Here is a 21858-nt window from a genome sequence, read left to right on the forward strand (position 1 = left end):
TTTCTATTGCACCAGCACAATTTGAATTATATTCTAAAGAGGGCTTTTTAGTTCCTTTCTGGACTATCGGCATTAATAACCGCCACCGAAGATTTGTGACACCTCTCCTGTGAGTGGCATATGAAGAGCATAGGTGTGCTCTGGTCACCTGGCCACTTCTCATCCCTTCTTATTTGCATGTGGACGTCCCTCTCATTAGGCCTTTTTTCCCCTTAGACGTTTCTAGTGAGTACTCAAGCATAACTCATACCTGTCATATGACTGAAAGAGATAGCTCACTTAAATCATAACCCGACAGATGAAATACAGCCATATCATTATTAAGTTGGACCTGGTAATAACGATTCAGCATAATTAGACAGCACTTTTCTTATGCACTAATGATATCTCATATTCATTCCTTTATTCAGCAAATATTTACCGAGCTCTTACTATGTGTCAGCCACTGTTCTAGATACCAAAGGTATCGCCGAAAACAAAATTGCTCCATGCGGTTGTCTGCTAGTAGAGTGAGCAAGAGTGCTAATGGAACATTGAACAGGAACTCTCACAATACGAGTTCTGATTTGGGCTCTCACAGTGACCTGTGTGCTATGACCGTGGTAAAGGCAGGGAACCTCTCGAGGGGCAGTCTTTGCCTGCACAGCCAGGCTAATAGCCTCCCTTGCCTGTGTCAAGGGGTGTTTGTGAGGGTCACGTACTGAAGTGTGTTATCCATGCAGCTATATATATTTATAAGAGATTACGCTCCAGTTCCTTTTTTTTTTTTTTTTTTTTTTTGAGACAGAGTCTCACTTTGTTGCCCAGGCTAAAGTGAGTGCCGTGGCGTCAGCCTAGCTCACAGCAACCTCAAACTCCTGGGCTTAAGCAATCCTATTGCCTCAGCCTCCCGAGTAGCTGGGACTACAGGCATGCACCACCATGCCCGGCTAATTTTTTGTATATATATTTTTTAGTTGGTCAATTAATTTCTTTCTATTTTTAGTAGAGACGGGGTCTCGCTCAGGCTGGTATCGAACTCCTGACCTCAAGCAATCTGCCCGCCTCGGCCTCCCAGAGTGCTAGGATTACAGGCGTGAGCCACCGCGCCCGGCCCTGCAGTTCTTGATAATTGTGGTACCACTGGTGCAGTTATATGGCACAGAGATTACAAACAAAAGCTTGGAATTCAGACAAATCCAAGTCCCAATCTTTATTCCACAGTTTACTAGCAAAGTAAATTTGAGCCAGTTAAGTTCTATTAACTTCACTTTCCTCACATTTAAAATGGGTTTGCATGATCTAAAGTATCTGCTTGAGAAAAAGAAAAAAAGAATGAAAATATTGATATTTTCACTAAAAAATAAATAGGTTTGATAATAATTCTATGGATTTGTTGGAAGAATTAGATAATGCTTATAAAATGCGCTTAGCCCTATTCCTGGCGCTCATGGTAAGAGCACATTTTAGCTGTGATTATGCTTACATTATCATAGCCCTCTGCCAGAACTCCCAGCCTCCAGCATCTTCCATTTTCAATAGTTACAGACAAAACAGGATTTCTTTCCTTTTTTAAATTAATTAATTAATTAAATTGAAAATAAAAATTACAGGCTGGGCATGGTAGCTCATGTATGTAATTCCAGCCCTTTGGGAGGCTGAGGCAGTTGGATTGTTTGAGCCCAGGAGTTGGAAGTTGCAGTGGGTTATTATCAGGCCACTGCACTCCAGCCTGAGCAACCAAAGTGAGACCCTGTCTGAAAAAAAATTGTATACATTTGTCATATACAACATGATGTTTTGAAATATGTATATATTGCAGAATGGCCAAATCAAACTAATTAACATATGTATCACCTCGCATACCTTTTTTTAAATGAGAGTACTTAAAATCTTCTCAAAGATTTTTTTGGAATACATTGTTATTAAAACTATAGTCAACATGTTGAATAATAGATCTCTTGAACTTATTCTTCCTGTTCTAACTGAAATTTTGTATCCTTTGACCGACATTACTCCTACCCCAATCGCAAACTACAATCCCTGGTAATCACCACTGTAGTCTCTGCTTCTATGAGTTGAACTTTTTTAGATTCCATAATTTAGATGAAATCATACATATTTGACTTTCTGTGCCTGGCTTATTTCACTTAACATAATGACCTCCAGGTTCATCATCCATGTCACAAATGACAGGATTCCTTCTTTTTTAAACCTGAATATCTGCTCTTTCCATTGTGTATACCACATTTTCTTTATTCATTCATTTGTTGATGGATATTTGGGTTGATTCCATATCTCGGCTATTGTGAGTAACGCTGCAATGAATATGAGAGTGCAAATATCTCTTTGATGTACTGATTTCATTTCTTTTGGACAGTTACCCAGTAGTGGAGATTACTGGATCGTATAGTAGTTCTGTTTTTAATTCCTTGAGTATCCTCCACACTGCTTTCCATAAGAGCAGATCTAAATTTTATTCCCACCAAAAGTGTACAAGAATTCCTTTTTCCCCACATTCTCACCAACACTTATTAACTTTCATATTTTTCATAGAGCCATTCTAACAGGTGTGAGGTGACATCTCATTGTGGTTTCAATTTGCATTGTGGTTAGTGATGTGCATTTTTTCATATACCTGTGGGCCATCTGTATGTCTTCTTTTGAGAAATGTCCCTTCAGGTCCTTGTCCATTTTTTAATTGAGTTATTTGCTTTCTTGCTATAATTTGAGTTCCTTATATTTTTTGAATATTAATACCTTATCAGATGTATGGTTTGTAAATATTTTCTCCTGTAGATTATCAGGATTTCTTTTCTTACAATATTTACTATATTTATCCTCTTGCTCAAAACTCTTTATTACCTCCTTTTTGCCTATCAGACCAAGTCTTCATTTCAAGGTTAGAATTAAGATCTTGTATTCACCTCCACAATTAGTCAATATTCTTCCCTCATTAATGCCTGATAAAACACTCCATACTTGTATCTTGCTGTCCTAACTCTTATGTCTTTGCTCCTATTGTTTCTTCCACTTGGATTGCCTTTCTGCTTTATTAATTCACAAACAACAATTCCTTGAAGTATTGCTTTTTGGAGGGTTCCTCCAACTTTTCCATGACTCAAAAATGAATAAAATAAAGAGTAATGAGCTTAGTGCCTGGAACGTAAGTGTTCAAATGAGGGATGCTATTATTATGATCAACTTCATCCCACAGTGTTCCCTTCAGTAATCTTTATTCCCTAGTTTTCTAGTTATATCATACTCATGATGTATTTAAAAATTATCTTCTGTCATTTGTGTGGTGTCACCTGAGCCTTATGGAACAGAGGGAACTATTTCTAAATGAGTTTTCTCAGCTAGGACTCTGTATATTCTTATATTTCTCTATATGTTCTTATGTTTCCTTCATTATCTCAATTTATTTGTTTATTTTTGAGACAGTCTCTTATTTGCCCTAGGCTGGAGTGCAGTGGCATCATCATAGCTCACTTCAACCTCAAATTCCTGGGCTCAAGCCATCCTCCTGCCTAGCCTCCCAAGTAGCTGGGACTACAGGCACACACCACTGTGCCCAGCTAATTTTTCTATTTTGGGTAGAAACGGGATCTTGCTCTTGCTCAGGCTGGTCTTGAACTCCTGACCTCAAGTGATCCTCCAGCCGACACCTCCCAGAGTGCTGGGATCATAGGCGTGAGCCACCACGCTCAGCCATTATCTCAATGTTTTAAGAATGAGGACTGTGTGTACCACACTAAATTATATGCTTCTATAGGACTGGGTTTATTGTCTTCTTGCTCACAGAATCCCTAGTGCCTAATACATAATCCTTGTTTAATAAAGGCAGGAACTGTATTTTGGTTCCTTTTTTACTATATCCTTGATGTTTCATTTCAGTGTTGAATAATTATTAATACTTCTTATTGATTTAGTTCATTCTGCTTGCTGCTATTTACCGAATATCTACTTTTTTTATTTTTTTAGGCAGAGTCTTGCTTTGTTGCCCAGGCTAGAGTGAGTGCCGTGGCGTCAGCCTAGCTCACAGCAACCTCAAACTCCTGGGCTCAAGCAATCCTGCTGCCTCAGCCTCCTGAGTAGCTGGGGCTACAGGCATGCGCCACCATGCCCGGCTAATTTTTTCTATATATATTAGTTGGCCAATTAATTTCTTTGTATTTATAGTAGAGACAGGGTCTTGCTCTTGCTCAGGCTGGTTTCAAACTCCTGACCTCAAGCAATCTGCCTGCCTGGGCCTCCCAGAGTGCTAGGATTACAGGCGTGAGCCACCGCGCCCAGCCCAAATATCTACTTTGTATGTAATCACACATATTCTTCACCCTTAAAGAGCTTATAGTCTTACAGGAAAAATAAGATGTACATTTATGTTACTAACGTAAAGAGTGTCCTGGGAGATAAAATAAAACTGCAGGAAGAGTTCAGAAAAGATGAGTAGTATTTCCTGGTAGAGGAATAGCTATTTCAGTTGGATAGATTGGACTTTTAAATATGTATATGATTGGAATGTGGTAATAGCACAAACAAAAACACAGAAGTAAAACAGTTGGTGTAGAATGGGGAGACGAATATAAGGGGGATGTGTAAGGAAGTGATAAAAGATGGAATTCAGAAAATAAATTGAGGACAAATGAAAGAGAGGCTTGAATTTAAATCTCAGATTTGAATTTCATTCTTTGGGCACTGGAGCTGTTGAAGACATTTTGAATAATGAAATGGTCTGATAAGGCTATACTTCAGGTAGATTAGTCTAACAGTGATGTTAAAGATGTCTTAAAGAGAGAAACCCAATTAAGAAGCCACTGCTGTGGTCCTGTAAGAGATACTGAGGGCTCAAGTATACTTCAGTTGCAAGATATTTATTCCATTCCTTGACAAGGCAGCCTGAATCTTTTAGAATGTCTTTATATAATCAAGAACCTTCATTTTTTTTCTTTTTCACAAAAGTCATGCTTTTTTGAATACTAAGTGAGGTAGAGCAGTCCTCAAAGACGGGAGAGGTTTATTACGCAGGGAATTCCATTAACATAATTTCTATTTTAATGTTAATTGTGCACTGCCTTTCTGGAATTTTGAGTAGCCTAGTAAATATGCTCATGTTTAGGGGTAGAAGAAAGAAATTCACTTTGTCACATCTGTTAAACGTGGCTTTGCAGAAAGAAATATGTGTGAATTTAGGCTAGCAATGAGACTAATAAATCACTTTGTAGTGTTTTTGAAAACAGCACTGGATTTAAGAAATATGGAGATGACAAATCTAAACCAACATAAGGTTTATTTTTTTAAAAAAAAATTATATTAGGGAATGTATAGTTGCTATTGAGAGTCTACTCTCAAAACATCATTCCTGCTATTAAGGTTTTCACTGTTCAGTTGGGGGGAAACTGCAGACAAATAGTGAGTATAAAAAAATAAAGTTTAAATATAAAATACTAACCATCATCAATTTATGTAGAGGATTTATGGGGACCCCAGGGAAGGGAGTTTGGAACTACATGAGGATCAGACTGCACGTCTTACCTGTGTTAAATGTACAATCATGAGCCTTGCCTTCTCCGTTCATTCACCTATAAAACATAATTCACTGTGGAAATTACTGACTGTGGTCTTCATGGGGAAAGCAGGCGTGGCTGAGCAGGCAGCTTTGGACAGGTGGTTTGATGATGAGCAAGTGAGGACGGGCATCCAGCCACCTGGATTAGCTGACTCATCTGGGTGTCAGTGGGCTGCCTTCCATCAGCCAGATGGTCTTCAAAGCACCCTGATACACTCATACCTTAGAAATCATGCTGCTGACCTGTTTCCCCTTCTTTATCGTTCTAAGCTCCTGAGTGGGGTATTTGGAAGGCTCCTTAACTCATAAGCCGTTCTGTTCTCAGAACAGAATCCACATTGTTTTGTTCTGTGCCTCATTTCAGTAGGAACACTCTCTTGTACACTTTAGCTCTCCTGAAAAGCAAATACTTTCTTGCTAATGTTTCTCAATTCCAACTTCCTTTTTGCCTGACTCTCCTCTCCATCTGGATTCAGACCTCAAACCCTCCTGTGTGGAGTCTCAAACTAAAAACAGAAGAAAAGATTTGGAAGGAGAGCATAGTACAGTTAAAAAGAAGATGGACTTTGAAGAGAGACAGACCTAAGATGAATGTAAAAATGAGTTAGACAAAGCAAATGAATGAGGCACAAATGTTGGATTCAAGGATCTTTCATTCTCATCAGAGACATCAGTTCTGTGTATGCACAGTTAGGGTACAAAAGAGATGATGGTGACAAAAGAGGTTCAGGATGTGAGAAGAATCTAGAAGAAGGAGAGAGATCTCCCAGCTAAGAAGGAAGGGATTTATGGAATAAGTGGCATTGAGACCTACCTTTGTTATTAGCACCACGCTCTAACCAACTGAGCTAACCGGCCAGTTGAGACCTACCTTTGTACAATAAATTCTGCTTCACTTGAGCCTCTAGTTTCGAAGTGTGGGATGTGAGTATAGATGTAGAGGGTATTTTCTGTTTTTATTCACATCTTAAAGGCGACATACACTATTTGTTTTGACCGTGTTTTCTTAAATATTCCAAATTGAAGCATCCATTAAGCAGCTGTTTTCTTCCCTACTTTAGTATTCATTTTATAAAGACCAAGCAACTCTCATCTTCAGTATGTACATTGCTGAGAAATGTAAATGTAAAGATTTCTCTAATTTATTTAAGAAAGACTTCCTTTTCCCCAAGGAGACATATACACAATTATATGAATGGTCTCAGCTGACCACTATCTTGGTGCAAATCTCTTCTCACTTGGGACCAGAGGTGATGGCCATTTGCAAGGTTACTAGAGGAGTGACCTGTTGGTTTGTTCTACAATCTAACGTGCTGTAGTTACAAACATTGTCTGCTTCAAAGCTCCCGTTGGATACCATATCCTCACCGGGCCCTCTTCAGGGGCCACAATTTGCAGAACCGGACATACTAAGTAATTTGGATATTGAAAGCTTTCCATGGATTAAGTACTGATTTTTGAAAGGGTAATTCATTTGTTAAGACTTTTTCTGTTTCTAAAACTTACCCACTGTCTAATATGCTAAAAATTTGTTTTCAAAATTTATTTCTTAACTTGGGCATGTTTAGTTTATATGGTAATTTTGATTGCCCAGAATTCACTGAGAAGACTGTTAGGGTGGAGAACTGGTGACGTGGGATGAGAAAGAATTCTCGACACAAAGAGTACAATAGTTTTAAAGAAAGAAAGTTTATTTTACTTCCCAAAGGTGGGAAGGGCATGGCATAAGGGAAAGAAAGGAGAAGTGCCCACAGGGAGGATAAGATGTTTGGGGGTGGGGGTTATTAGGTGGTAAATGGGAAGGGGGGACTTATTGCTACAAGCTGGCACCTGTGAAATGGCTGCAGCTGTTTTCTTTCTTTTTTTTTTTTTTTTAGTCCTCTGTGAGGCTATCAGAGTCCTTGGAATGTGATCTGGCAGGAACTGGTATCCACACTCCTTGTATCTTCCCAGTTCTTTTTAAGTGCTGTGAAAAAGAAACTTTTAGAAAAAACAAGTTAGGCCACAGGTGGTTAATCATACATGGGACTGTTGTGTAAGATTTCTCTTCAAAGGGGCAATTATGTGTTGTGAGTTTTTTCCTCTTTTTTTCTCTGTTAAATAGTTTATTAGCAAAGCCATCCTATCAAAGATGATGTGCTTTCTAAACAAATTTTCTGGTTATAAAATATGCTGAATCACATTTTTTAAAATCCATGGTCTCATGACAATAATTTTTAAAAAGATTGTCAGTCCTATCTTCTATAAGATTACTTATCAACACTCAATACTAAAAAGAAAGAATGAGAGAGAAACAAGAGCATCATTTATTTAGGGCCTAGTATATAGGGCCCTAAATTGAAGGGCCTTTGAAGAGAGACAGAAAGTCTCCCTTAAATAAACTAGAGAGGCTGGGCGCGGTGGCTCACGCCTGTAATCCTAGCACTCTGGGAGGCCGAGGCGGGCGGATTGCTTGAGGTCAGGAGTTCAAAACGAGCCTGAGTAAGAGTGAGACCCTATCTCTACTATAAATAAAAAGAAATTAATTGGCCAACTAATATATAGAGAAAAAATTAGCCGGGCATAGTGGTGCATGCTTGTAGTCTCAGCCACTCGGGAGGCTGAGGCAGCAGGATTGCTTAAGCCCAGGAGATTGAGGTTGCTGTGAGCTAGGCTGACGCCACAGCACTCACTGTAGCCTGGGCAACAAAGTGAGACTCTGACTCAAAAAAAATTAAAATTAAAAATAAATTAGATCTTTACATTTACATTTTTCAGCAATGTGCGCATTGAAGACGAGAGTTTCTTGGTCTTTATAAAATGAATACTAAAATAGGAAAGAAAACAGCTGTTTAAGGGATGCTTCAACTTGGGCCTATATGCTAGGCCCAAGACCCTAAATGTACCAAGAACATGGCCCTTGGTGTCAGTCTCACTGAGCTTTGAATCCTTGATTTGCCTCTCTTACTAGCTAGGAGTTCTTTAGCATGTTATTTAAAATATATCATTTTTCTCATCCATGAATTTTGATCACAGTGGTACAAATCCATATAGTGTTGGTAGGAAGATTACATTAGACAGAATAGAAATGAAGAACCCCCCCTCAACAAAAAGCTATAAACAAAACTACACTTAGTGTTATGCATATAGATGTTTTATATGTTAACTCATTAATCTTCAAAGCAACCTGATAGGGTAGTATTTTTAATCTGGTATTTTTTTCTGTACTTTAAAAACAAGTACATGTTGAGCATCCAAAAATCAAAATGCTCCAAAATCTAAAACTTTCGAAGCGTCAACGTGACACTCAAAGGAAATGCCCTTTGGAGCATTTCGAATTTTGGATTTTGGGGTTTGGGATGCTCAACTAGTAAGTATAATGCAAATATTCCAAAATCCAAAACAATTCTGGGCCCAAGCATTTCAGGAAAGGTATACTCAGCCTGTACTCAGAATCAGAAAACAACTTGCCCTAAATAATGTAATTCTAAGTGGCAGACTTGAGATTTGAACCCAGATCTGACCAATTCTTAAGTCCATGATACTTTTTATTTTGGATTTTTTTTTCTTTTAGGTATTTCTCATAGTTCTCCCTTATTTTATTTTTAAATAGGCAATACTACATATGCTAATTCTTCTCTAATCCAATAGTATAGAAATAACTAATGCAAGAAGTCCTCATTCCATAATACCACTCCCTGGAAGTAAGCAATTAAAAAAATTTGTTCTATATATTTATAGACATTTTCTCTGCATACATATCTATATCTATATATTATGTATGTTTTTTGTCCTAATTTACATTCTCTCAATGGTGTGTAAAAGTTCCTGTTTCCCTATAATATTATCAATACTGAATGGTCTTCTTTTCTGTCCTTTATTTGATAACTGAAAGAATGCTTTCTCTTTGCTGTAATTTGCATTTCTTTAATTACGAGTGAGGTTGACAGTGCCAAAATCAAAACTATTTTTTTCTTTTTACAAACTATCCTGTCGAAATATGCAGTAATTCTAGGGTGGTGGTGATTTAAAATAAAAATCCAGATAAGTACAATGTACAATAAGTACAATACTACATTTATCACCCTCATGCTCCTTTAGGTAACCCCAGAAAGTGCAGAAACTTCTAGTTAATTAACTATAACATTTAATATGTCATAATTCAATTGAGATGCTTAATGTATTTTAGAATTTTAATGGGGCTTATTATTACCAGATGTCTCATTTATATTAAATATATATTTTTAAGATTCTGCAGGAAAAAGTCATCAAAGAAAACAAGTACTGCATTCATTGGTACAACCAGGGTTTCTCAAGTGGTGTCCATGTGCCAGGCATGGTGCTAGGTACTTGATTTCAGAAATAAACAAGATCAACATAATCTCTTTTTTCAAGCAGTTGAGTCTTATACAGAACATAATCAACTGGCTCAGTGAGAAAATTTTGGCTGGAGATAACAGAATAGCTAATTCAAACTGGCTGAAACAAAGAAATTTATTCTTTCTCACAGAAAGTGGCTATGGTTAAGGCTGGGCTCTAGGCTTGTTGATCCAGTGGTCCCATTTTGCCATCAGAGAACCAATTCTTTCCATCTCTATCTTTGCTCTGTCACCCACAGTGCCAGCTTCATCCTGAGGCTGGTTCCCTCATCGTTGGGGGATGGCTGCCCATGGAAATTTGGGCTTCATGCTTTCTTGTTAATTAGGGAAGTATGGGGACTTCTCATGGCTCTCTTAGGAGTAAAGAAGAACTTTCCACAAGTCTCCAGCAAATCTTTCTTTGTGTCCCATTGGCCAGAACTGACAAAATCCATTCCCAAGGTACCCATTGGGAACATACCCATCCTGACAAAATCATTGGCAAAAAGAAGAGACCAACCCTTAGGCAATCGGGCCTATACCTGAAACCGAGAGTGGGTACCAGCTTTACCTAAGGCATATCTATGAGCAGCAGGGATAGATACCTGGGGGAAAAATGGCCTTCTCTTAGAAAGGAAGAAAACAGGGACAGCTTCTGCAGCGGAAGCAATATCCATTATAACAAGAAAACAAGCAACTGTGATTGAGCATCTGTACAGTTTGGGGGACTATGAGTGAAGAATGACATCTTTACCATTTTCTTTTTTGATGTCCCATAGGATCAGAGTGGCGAACCTGTTAATAGTGAGGAAGATGGCAGTCTTCAAGTTGGCACTAAACAGTTGCCTGAAAGCGAAAGCTCCAAACCGGTGAGAATCCTGGGTATTTCCATCCTATGTTCTTCTTAGGGACGTATTGCCTGTATTTTGTACCACCCTGGAGAGGACCATCTGTTGTGTTTGTTTCTCTGAGAATCCTGACTTCTGAGACAGGAGAAGCTATTCCATGTAGTGAGCAATCCATTCAGTCTGAAGAATAGCATCTCCTACCTTCTTGACACTTGAATTGTGCTGTCTAGGGCTAAAGAAGCAATCCTTTAAATCTTGTTTAAGGCCAGGCACGGTGGCTCATGCTTGTAATCCTAGCTCTCTGGGAGGCCGAGGCGAGAGGATCGCTCAAGGTCAGGGGTTTGACACCAGCCTTAGCAAGAGCAAGACCTGTCTCTACTAAAAATAGAAAGAAATTAATTGGCCAACTAAAAAAATAGAGAAAAAATTAGCCAGGCATGGTGGCGCATGCTACCCCCAGCTACTCGGGAGGCCTAGGCAGAAGAATTGCTTGAGCCCAGGAGTTTGAGGTTGCTGTGAGCTAGGCTGACGCCATGGCACTCTAGCCCAGGCAACAGAGTGAGACTCTGTCTCTAAATCAATCTGTCAGTCAGTCAATCATGTTTAACATTGGGTTTCTATAAGGCTGTGCTGAATTAGTCCTAGAGGTACAGGAAAAAATGTTACATTTATTCCATTGGCTCACAGTAAAAGATAGTTAAACTCATCCAGGGGCTAAGGCATTAGAAGAGAGGCAGTTTTAGAGAACTCTCCCTCCTATGTAATCTAATGTTTAATATTTTGTTATTTAATAGTTATTGAGACCCAGCCCTGGTGCCATGCACCTGTAATCCCAGCTACTCAGGAGCTCCTCAGGAGCCTGAGGCAGGAGGATCGCTTAAGTCCTGGACTTTGAGACCAGCCTGGACAACATAGTGAGACCCCATTTTAAAATAAATAGTTATTGAGCATTTACTGTGTACCAGGTACTGTGCTTTATTCACTTCCTGATCTTTGATTTTCCTACATGTGAGGAAACTGAGAGAGAAGTTAACTAACTTGCCAAAGGCCACCAGCTAGCGTGGGATAGACTTGGAGATTGATCCTCATTCTGCCTGAATCCCATGCTTTGCTCATAATCTCCATTTCTGTTTTGCAGTGTAGCACTTCCAGGGTTAGACTACAAATTCTAAAAAGAAATGTGGGGTTTTTTTTTCCTCTATGTTTTAAAATATCTTACAAATCTCAAAGAACTGATCACTTAGTAGTGTCAACCTGATTTTATGACAGCCCAGAGTTGTTCATTTTATTATACTTTAGGGAGTTTGAAAAATCATCCATTTATCTTTTTTCAACTTTTAGAAAATATATTGGGACTGCCTTATATTCCATATCTTAGAAAGTAAACTAATTCTTTCAGGTGAAGAAAAAGGACATTTCAGCAAGAGCAGAAATTGTAATGAGCCACTCTGACAAACCCTACACGTGACCTGAGACCCCTGGCATCAAGAATAGTGACAGTGACAAATTATGACTGTTGTTCTTGAACAAGGTGTCCCAAGGTTACAGTTTTCCCTTTCCAAAAGATAGACTGCATATTTGCATTAAAGGAGAATGAGTAACATCAACAAATTTCAAACTGAAATCCCTTTCATTTAAAAATATATTAACTATTCACTTGTTCTTTTTGGCACTGTATCTCCATCATAGATAGGTTAGGGCAATAGTTTTTTAAAGCAACAGGACTTTACAAGTAGGGGCCCCGAATCTCGTCTACAGAAGAAAGGGTAAAAAGGGTGGGAATGCTCGCTTGCTAGGAGAGTCTGGTAGTCCCTACGAGGCTCATCTGTAGGCTCGAGGCAAGAGGCATCCATCATCTGCCCCTTCTTCCCAAGTAAGCAGCACCAATGACAGGACTGCAACTGTGAAGACAGTTGAAGAAGCAGAGGACCTGAAGGACTGAGGGTCATTTTTAGAAAATGTTTCGTGCTGGATTTCACGAAGAGTAATGGGCTTCCCCAAACCCATTGCCTAGTGCCTCTCTTTTTCCCCTTTGTTCCTGCCCACTTTCCTCTGTTTTGGGTATCCTGAAATTTATCACTGCTTTCAGTAGAATCTGTGCATGGTCTAGTTCAGAGAGGAAAGACAGTGTGAACTTGGACAACTTTTATAGCATAAATGGCCTCGCATAAAGTATTGGTTAAGAACGTGGTCTTAGGAAAGTCACTCGACCTCACCAAGCCTCGGTTTCCTCATCTGAAGAATGGCAGTAATTAGGATGTTATGAGGAAACAAATGGTTATGAAATATAAATCATATAGAAGAGTATAAGGCAAATAGTTGGTGCTTAGTAAGTTCATTCATTCATCCAACAAATATTTGCCAAATGCCACCATGTTCCAGACACTGGAGATACAATGGTGAATGAAACGTACAAAAATGCCTTCCCTCATGGGACTCATGCCACTGTGGAGTGGGAAAGGAGACAGATAATACATACATCAGCAAAATGTTAGATTGAAACATGTGAAATTGCTGTTTTATAGGTAAAATTTTCATATGGTTCAGCCTAATACATACAGAGTTGTTGTCTTATGATAAAATATAAATAACTTTTCATCATCACTAGTCATTGTTTGATTGTTTCTGTTGTAAAACTGCTGTGCACTCCGCTGCTTGGCTACACCATCCTAGGATTATTGCTGGATCTGCCTTATCCAGACAGTAATATGTGATCTGTGTGGGCCTTGACTGTTTTTACAGGTGGGAGCAGTAAGCTCTAACCCTCTGAAGGTTTCTTGCCTGTTTCCTGTGGGGGCAAATGTCTCATCGGGCACTGTGCTGGACCCTGCAAAAGTCACCAAGAGAAAAACACAGCCCTCGCCCATATGAATCTTATCCTCTAAGCATCAGCCAGGGTAATAGAATTTATATCTAGAAAATCATGCCAGGCAGAAGTGCATCAAGGGGAGGAAGGAAACCCATCTCGTTTGGAGATTAGGGAAGGTTTCTTAGATTAGGAAGGCCTTTAAGATGAACGTTTAAAGATGAGAAGGCATCTGAAATTGCTGAGGTTGGCATAAATTCGAGAAGGTTTACCAGATGAACAGTATGGGTTATGGAGTAGGGACTGGCCTTCTGTAGAGCAGCAGTGGGCTGTGGAAGCACAGGAGTGCAGGAACTGTATACTATGAATTATAGGTTAATTTATTCTTTTTATGTTCAGTGCTCAATAAATGTCTGTTGATAGCTGGGTGGATACATGTGTACACAAGGCGCTACCTAAGAGAAATTACACTCCAAAGAGCCATTAAGTCACTTCTCCAAGATGATTTGTTGTTTTCAGAGCTAAGACTAAGTCATGGATCTGTGCATACTCCAGTGCCATTTCCACCATCCGGTTGTAGTTGGCTTTGGGCCGTATCTCAGTAGCCCCCAGATACACAGCCAAGGAGTTTATAATAACTTCAGAATGTATTCCATTTCTCTAAATATTTTTAAAGGAGAAGTAACTTGTTTGTAGATCAGATGATGGTTTGTGAAACATAGATTCCAATTGTGAGAGACTGGAGTCGGTGAAGTGTCTGATATCTATTTCAGAATTCTAGGTGAGAGTCTGTTAAGACTATTTTTAAGCCTTTTGAAGACTCTTCTGTCTCTCTCTCTTTTTTTTTTTTTTTTTCCCTGAGGCAAGGTCTTGCTCTGTCACCCCGGGTAGAGTGTAGTAGCATGATCATAGCTCACTGCAACTTCAAAATCCTGGGCTCAAGAAATCCTCCAGAATATCTCAGACTACAGGCGCTCCACCATGCTGGGCTAATTTTTGTATTTTTTTTGTAGAGACGGGAGTCTCACTGTGTTGCTCAGGCTGGTCTTGAACTCCTAGCCTCAAGCGATCCTCCTGCCATGGCCCCCAGAGTGCTAGGATTACAGGTTTGAGTCACCATGCCAGGCCCTGAAAAGGATTTTTAAGAAACTATTAGTATAAAACTTTCTGATTTGCAAAACAATGTTCCATCTATTATCTCATTAGCTTAATTTTTTAATATCGTAGTTTCTTCTAAAATGATAATGAGTCCACATGTTCTGGTTAACAAAAGAAAAAAAAAAAATAAAATGATAATGAGTTGGTTCACCATCTTATTCAATCTTATCCCCCCAAAATATTAACCCTATGTAAAAAGAACAGAAATTATTTATCCCAGATTTATAAATGTGACCTTAATCTTCTCAGTGAATGATCACAAACTAGAAATTGGAAGAGCTGGAACTCTTTCTGAAAGGTCTGTGACTCCCTGGTAGCTTGCTGACATAGAAGCTCATGAATTCCTAAAATAATTATTTTCGTCTTTGGGGCATAAATCTGTTTTTATAACATTTGTAATATCTGTGTTCATATAATATGCTTTTTTGAATCGGTATAACTAGATTATTAAGAGTGCAAACACTGGAGCAAGACTGCTCGGATTCAAATCCAGGTTCTACCATTTATTAGCAATATAACCTTCAGGATATGACTTAACCTCTCTGGGACTCAGTTTCTGCATCTGTGAAATGGAGGAAAGAAACAAAGCGTTGTAAGAATTAAAAGAGTTAATAATCACAGAGTCTACTTAGAGTACACCATAATCACTTTAAGAATGAGTTCTTGTTATTAATAATGACAATGTTGTAATTCTAATTAAAGCACTAAGGGTTTAGCCATATAAAGATTAGCTATTCCGAGGGAAGTATTAAGGTATAACTTGGAAATTTGAAGTGAATTTTCCAACCCGAAAAAATGCGGTTACTAATGCGTTAGGGTTCTCCAGAGAGACGGAACCAATAGCATATAGAGATACAGTAGAGGGGATTTATTAGGGGACTTGGCTCACACGTCTGTGGAGGCTGGAAGTACCACAGCAGGGTCTGCAGTCTGCAGAGTGAGGGAAGCCAGTAGCGTGGCTCAGTTCAAGTCGTCAGGCCAGAGAACCGCTCATATAAGTCCCGCATCCAGAGGCCAGAGAACCTCAGGCTCTGTTGTCCCAGGACAGAAGCAGATGGTACTCAATCAAGCTCTAGAAAAAAGAGAGAGAATGTGTTTGCCTTTCCTCTGCCGATTGGATAGTGCCTGCCCACATTGGGTGAGGGCAGATCTCCCTTATTCAGGACACTGACTCAAATGCCATTCTCTTCTGGAAACACCTTCACAGACCCACCCCCACCCCCCAAAAAATGCTTTTCCAGCCATCTAGATATCCCTTAATCCAGTCAAGTGGCCACCTTAGATGAACCGTCATGGCTAGAGAGCCCGAGTGCCAGGCAGGCTCTTCACACACACTTAACTCAATAACAATCCTGTGAAGTTAGTAGTAGTATCATCTCAGTGTGAGAGGTGAGGAAACTGAGGCACTGAGACATTAAGTAAGTTGCCAGAAATCACCCAGTGAAGCCTGGATCCAGATTAGAGGCTGTGCTTAATGTTGCCTCTCAGAGAGACACAGATATAGGATAAAACCAAAGTCAGCACACAGCGAGAAAATTACCCTGGCATCTAAACTTTGTGATTTTCATCCCCCTTCGTCTAAATCTTGAACTCTAACATATGAATAGAAGATAGTGGCACATAAGCAGATAAAGATATAAAATTTACCTTTTATGTTATAAATAAAGTTATATATAGACCTCCAAACAGATGTTTTGTTTTATTTTATTTTATTTTATTTTTTGAGACAGAGTCTCGCTTTGTTGCCCAGGCTAGAGTGAGTGCCGTGGCATCAGCCTAGCTCACAGCAACCTCAAACTCCTGGGCTCAAGCAATCCTGCTGCCTCAGCCTCCTGAGTGGCTGGGACTACAGGCATGCGCCACCATGCCCGGCTAATTTTTTCTCTATATATTAGTTGGCCAATTAATTTCTTTCTGTTTATAGTAGAGACGGGGTCTCACTCTTGCTCAGGCTGGTTTCCAACTCCTGACCTCGAGCAATCCACCCGCCTCGGCCTCCCAGAGTGCTAGGATTACAGGCGTGAGCCACCGCGCCCGGCCCAAACAGATGTTTTAAATATGAAGGAAACTAAAATTTTCCAAGAAGCTAACCTGTGCCAGGCATCTTCATCCCGGTTATCATATTTGACCTGGTGCACATATTAGTAGCCCTGCTTTACTGATAAGGAACTCAAGCTGGGAGGTGGCAAGTCCATTCCTAAGACCTCACAGCTGGCAGATGGCATGGCTGGGACCAAACCCAGTTCTCTTTGCACCTAAAGCCCAGCTTCTCTACACTGTGTAGTTCATGGAGACAGCCTTTCTGAAAATAGAGGAAATATCATCGTGTGATCTATTTGTTCAAACAACAAATATTCATCTAGTATCTCTTGTGTGTTAGCCACAGTGTTATGTGCAGGGGATTCAGCAATGAGCAAAGCTGTCAGCGCTTCTTAATTTAAAATGTTCAAGGACAAGTGCTCACACAGCGTGCTGTCTTTAGGAGCTTAGTAGTTAGGTGGGAAGGGAAGGAAAGAGGCAGTAAGTACTGCTTTCTTTCTTATAAGCATCTAACCTCTGTCCTTGATACTGCCTTTGGATCTCTAGCCCTGTCTGTTTCTATAATTTTCTGCTTTAATGTAAAGCCAATGTGCCTTTTCTTTTGTTCTTGTCCATCTTCTTCTCCGTGGTGTTATAAATAGTAACTAAAATAATTTAAAAGCAACCAGTGTACCACAACATAATAAAATGATAAATAACCTATATGTGAAAAATGGGCAAGGTGAGAGGATTGCTTGAGGACAGGAGTTTGAGATTAGCCTGGACAACATAGTGAGACTAGTCTCTACAAAGAATTTTTAAAAATTAGCCTGGTGTGATGACTCGAGCCTATAGTCCCAGGTACTCAGGAGGCTGACTCGGGAGGATTGCTTGAACCCAATCATTCAAGGCTACAGTGAGCTATGATCGTACTACTGCACTCTAGCCTGGGCAACAGAGCGCGAGATGCTCTCTTAAGAAAGTATGGGATGGCCGGGCGCTGTGGCTCACGCCTGTAATCCTAGCTCTTGGGAGGCCGAGGCGGGCGGATTGCTCAAGGTCAGGAGTTCGAAACCAGCCTGAGCAAGAGCGAGACCCCGTCTCTACTATAAATAGAAAGAAATTAATTGGCCAACTGATATATATATAAAAAATTAGCCGGGCATGGTGGCGCATGCCTGTAGTCCCAGCTACTCGGGAGGCTGAGGCAGAAGGATCACTGGAGCCCAGGAGTTTGAGGTTGCTGTAAGCTAGGCTGACGCCACGGCACTCACTCTAGCCTGGACAACAAAGCGAGACTCTGTCTCAAAAAAAAAAAAAAAGAAAAGAAAAGAAAGTATGGGGTTAGGCCGGGCGCGGTGGCTCACGCCTGTAGTCCTAGCTCTCTGGGAGGCCGAGGCAGGCGGATTGCTCGAGTTCAGGAGTTCGAAACCAACCTGAGCAAGAGCGAGACCCTGTCTCTACTATAAATGGAAAGAAATTAATTGGCCAACTAAAAATATATACAAAAAATCAGCTGGGCATGGTGGCGCATGCCTGTAGTCCCAGCTACTCAGGAAGCTGAGGCAGGAGGATCGCTTGAGCCCGTGAGTTTGAGGTTGCTGTGAGCTAGGCTGATGCCACGGCACTCACCCTAGCCTGGGCAACAAATGGAGACTCTGTCTCAAAAAAAAAAAAAAAAGAAAGAAAGAAAGTATGGGGTCAGAGGGAAGGATCTGAATAGGCATTTCTCCAAAGATATATAAATGGCCAAAAAGCATATGAAGAGATGTTCAACATCTTTACCACCAGAGAAATGCACATCAAACCCACAGTGAGATACCACTTTATACCCACTCGGATGGCTAGAATCAAGAAGGTGGACAGTAACAGGTGTCAGCAGGATGTGGAGAAATTGACTCTCTCGTACTTTGCTTATGGGAACGTAAAGTGGTACAGATGGTTTGGAAAACAGTTTGCAGTCCTTTAAATATTGAACACAGTTACCATATGATCCACTTTCATCCTAGGTATATACTCAAGAGAAATGAAATCATACATCCACACAAAAACTTATGCATAAATGTTCATAGCAGCATTATTCATAATAGCCACAAAAATGGAAACATCTCAAGTGTCCATCAGTGGATGAATGGAAAAAGAGAATGTGGTATATGCATACAGTGGAATATTATTTAGTAATAAAAAATTAAGTATTGATATGTGATGCTACAGCCACATATTGTATGATTCTGTTTATATGAAATGTTCGGAATAGGCAAATCTATTGAGATAGAAAGTAAATTAGTGGCTGTCTGTGGCTGAGGGTGTGGAGAGGGGTGTGGGGTATGGACTTTCTTTTTGAGGTTAGGAAAATATTCTAAACTTAGATTGTGATGATCTCCACACAACTCTGTGAATATACTAAAAAAAACATTGTTTTATGGAGGGTAGATTTTATAGTATGTTAATTACATCTCAATAAAGATGTTTTAAAAAAAACAGGAGGAAGAGGAAAGAAGAGAAGAAGGAATGTAGGTGATCCAGAAACTGAAATCAAGTCAGAAATGCTGAAGTAACTTCACATATAGTCTCTCAATCTTTTGGAATATTTTGAAGTGTTTAAAAATCCTCACCCTAGTAGAAAAGGATCGGTTTCTTTGTCCATCAAAAGTAATGCCTAGGCCGGGCGCTGTGGCTCACGCCTGTAATCCTAGCTCTTGGGAGGCCGAGGCGGGCGGATTGCTCGAGGTCGGGAGTTCAAAACCAGCCTGAGCAAGAGCGAGACCCCGTCTCTACTATAAATAGAAAGAAATTAATTGGCCAACTGATATATATATAAAAAATTAGCTGGGCATGGTGGCGCATGCCTGTAGTCCCAGCTACCCGGGAGGCTGAGGCAGAAGGATCACTCGAGCCCAGGAGTTTGAGGTTGCTGTGAGCTAGGCTGACGCCACGGCACTCACTCTAGCCTGGGCAACAAAGCGAGACTCTGTCTCAAAAAAAAAAAAAAAAAAAAGTAATGCCTAACTTTATATTTTAAGTTCTTCCATTCTGCTTGTTACTACACCCTATGCCAGATCCGTGGGAGATGCTACTGAAAGTAAACTGAGGTCTCATCTCCTCTCTTGTGTTGCTTACAGTCTTCATGGAGAGAGAACAAATGTCAGAAATAGATTGAAATCTCAACTTTGATCAAAGTTAAGAGCTAGAGGTTCTTGGTGCTAAGAGCACATAAAAAGGAATTTGACCTTGTCCAGGAGGGCTGACCTGAAGACAGTTGAACTGAAATTTGGAGGAGAAGCTGGCAGTGATTGGGAATGGGGCAAAGAAGAAGCAAAGGAGGGTTTCAGGTGACCTTAGAGAGGTCTGGTGAACTGAAAGTCCATGGTTGCCAGAACTGGTGAGATGGACGTGACATCAGAGTTGTCAGCAGAGCTGGGTCACATGAAGGAGGTGGTCTCTGGGCTGACAGCAGTGGGAAGCACAGAGGTCTGTCTGTAGGAGGTGACTCCAAGTCACTGTTGCCACACTGTGGTGATCAGATAGGACAGGGCAGAGCAGTGTGACAGTCTGGTTGGGAGTTTAGTGCATCAGCGGCTGTCCATGAGAGCTGGTGGCAACAATATATATTCTCATATTTGTCTTTGCAAAAGATCTTATAAACATGCTGGACTCTTCAGCAAGGCCATGTATGTGTTTACCAGGTGAGTTTCACAGAGAGTTGCCAGTAAAAGAATTTACCTGTCTTGCCCCCAGTAGGCCAACCTCCTTGTGTATGTGTTCTTTAAAGCTTTCCTCTAAGTACAGGGCTAGAGCTAATTAAATGGCACTTGTTACACCATCTGGGACTTCAGAACAAGTGTTATCCCAGGGCTTGGCCAGCAGCCCATGACAACCCTGCTAGAAATGCCCCAAACAGATGTGCCCAGTGTTCTTTTCCAATTCTGTAAAACTGTATGACAGCAGTGCAGTCTGTGGGCCGAGTGACATTTGTCATTACATACCTGGTTCATGTACGACTGCCTCAGTAACATTTTAGATTTTTCAAAATTTTTCAAAGTGTTTTGATTTTTCAAACTGTCAGCGGTATTTGTCTTTACTATTGTCTTTTATTATGGAATATAATTTCTGACCCTTAAGGCAAGAATAGAAAAATGAGAGTATCCCAATCAGCTCGAGGCAGCATTCACCCTGTAGTTTCTTTATGGATATTTTAGAATTTACAGGGTAGCAATGCCTGGGGAAGCATGGATTGCTTCCGGAATTAACGTATCGCTAACCTCAGTGAGCTGTGACATGAAAATTCACACTGCAGCTGACAGTGCATTTTAGCATTTCAGAGTTCTCATCAGCAAGAATGCCAACGTTTTAGGAGCTCTCTTTACTCCCTACCTAGATATACTTGATATATAAAATTTTCAAGCATCCTTATTGAAAAGTCAGTGTCAAGTGTTACAAATGATACCTGTATCTCCAAATGGACAGGGAGTACTTGCTTTTCCAGATGAAAAAGACTGTCAGATACAAATTATGGGCTCTGAAGTCCGAACAGACTTAGATCCTACTTCTGCTAACCTGGGAAAGCGACTTATCCTGTCTGCGTATGTTTCTTCGTCCAAAAATTGAGAGGGTGATGCTCACCTCTTTGTTGTGAGAATCATTTATGATTTTATATGTAAAGCTCTTAGCGCTCAGCACGCAGTAATGGCTCAGTAAATGGTAGCTATTATTAATACCAGATTTTGCCTATTTGAAATCTAGGTGTGCCAGAACTCTCATTACTCAGTACACATTTTCTTAGGACCTGCGCTGTGTCAAGCTCTAGGAAAAGGTCAATAAGCCCTCTTTCATGTCCAGGAGCATACTGCATTTGATCTAATGCAGAGATCACAAATGGGTTGTCAGGAGTCAGATCCAGCCCACAACTGTGTTTCATTTAGCCTACACAGTATGCTTAAGATGTTTGAGCTAAGTTTTATAAATCGGGAGATTTTCCATAAAAATCCTGGTTTCCATTTTCTGCTGAAAATGGACCAGTATCCCAAGCTGCCCTTCAACTGTATACTTCCAGTTTATTTCAGCCCCTGCCTTTTCACCCTTCTCTCATCTGGGCCTGCATCCCTTCCCACCACCCATGGGTACCCACGTCTGCGTTCCTCG

General features: G+C 40.3%; 1 protein-coding gene across 4 annotated transcripts in view; it reads left to right on the forward strand.

Moving 5' to 3' along the window:
• PATJ (PATJ crumbs cell polarity complex component) overlaps positions 1-21858 on the forward strand; it is a 345818-nt gene that overhangs the window by 242616 nt on the left and 81344 nt on the right. For all 4 annotated transcript variants that reach the window (XM_075998871.1, XM_075998878.1, XM_075998885.1 and 1 more), the window contains one exon: positions 10665-10754. In XM_075998871.1, the coding sequence (XP_075854986.1) occupies positions 10665-10754 (90 nt within the window). The remainder of the gene's footprint in view (positions 1-10664; positions 10755-21858) is intronic.

This window comes from Microcebus murinus, chromosome 2, assembly GCF_040939455.1.
Source record: "Microcebus murinus isolate Inina chromosome 2, M.murinus_Inina_mat1.0, whole genome shotgun sequence".
Classification (NCBI taxonomy): Eukaryota; Metazoa; Chordata; class Mammalia; order Primates; family Cheirogaleidae; genus Microcebus; species Microcebus murinus.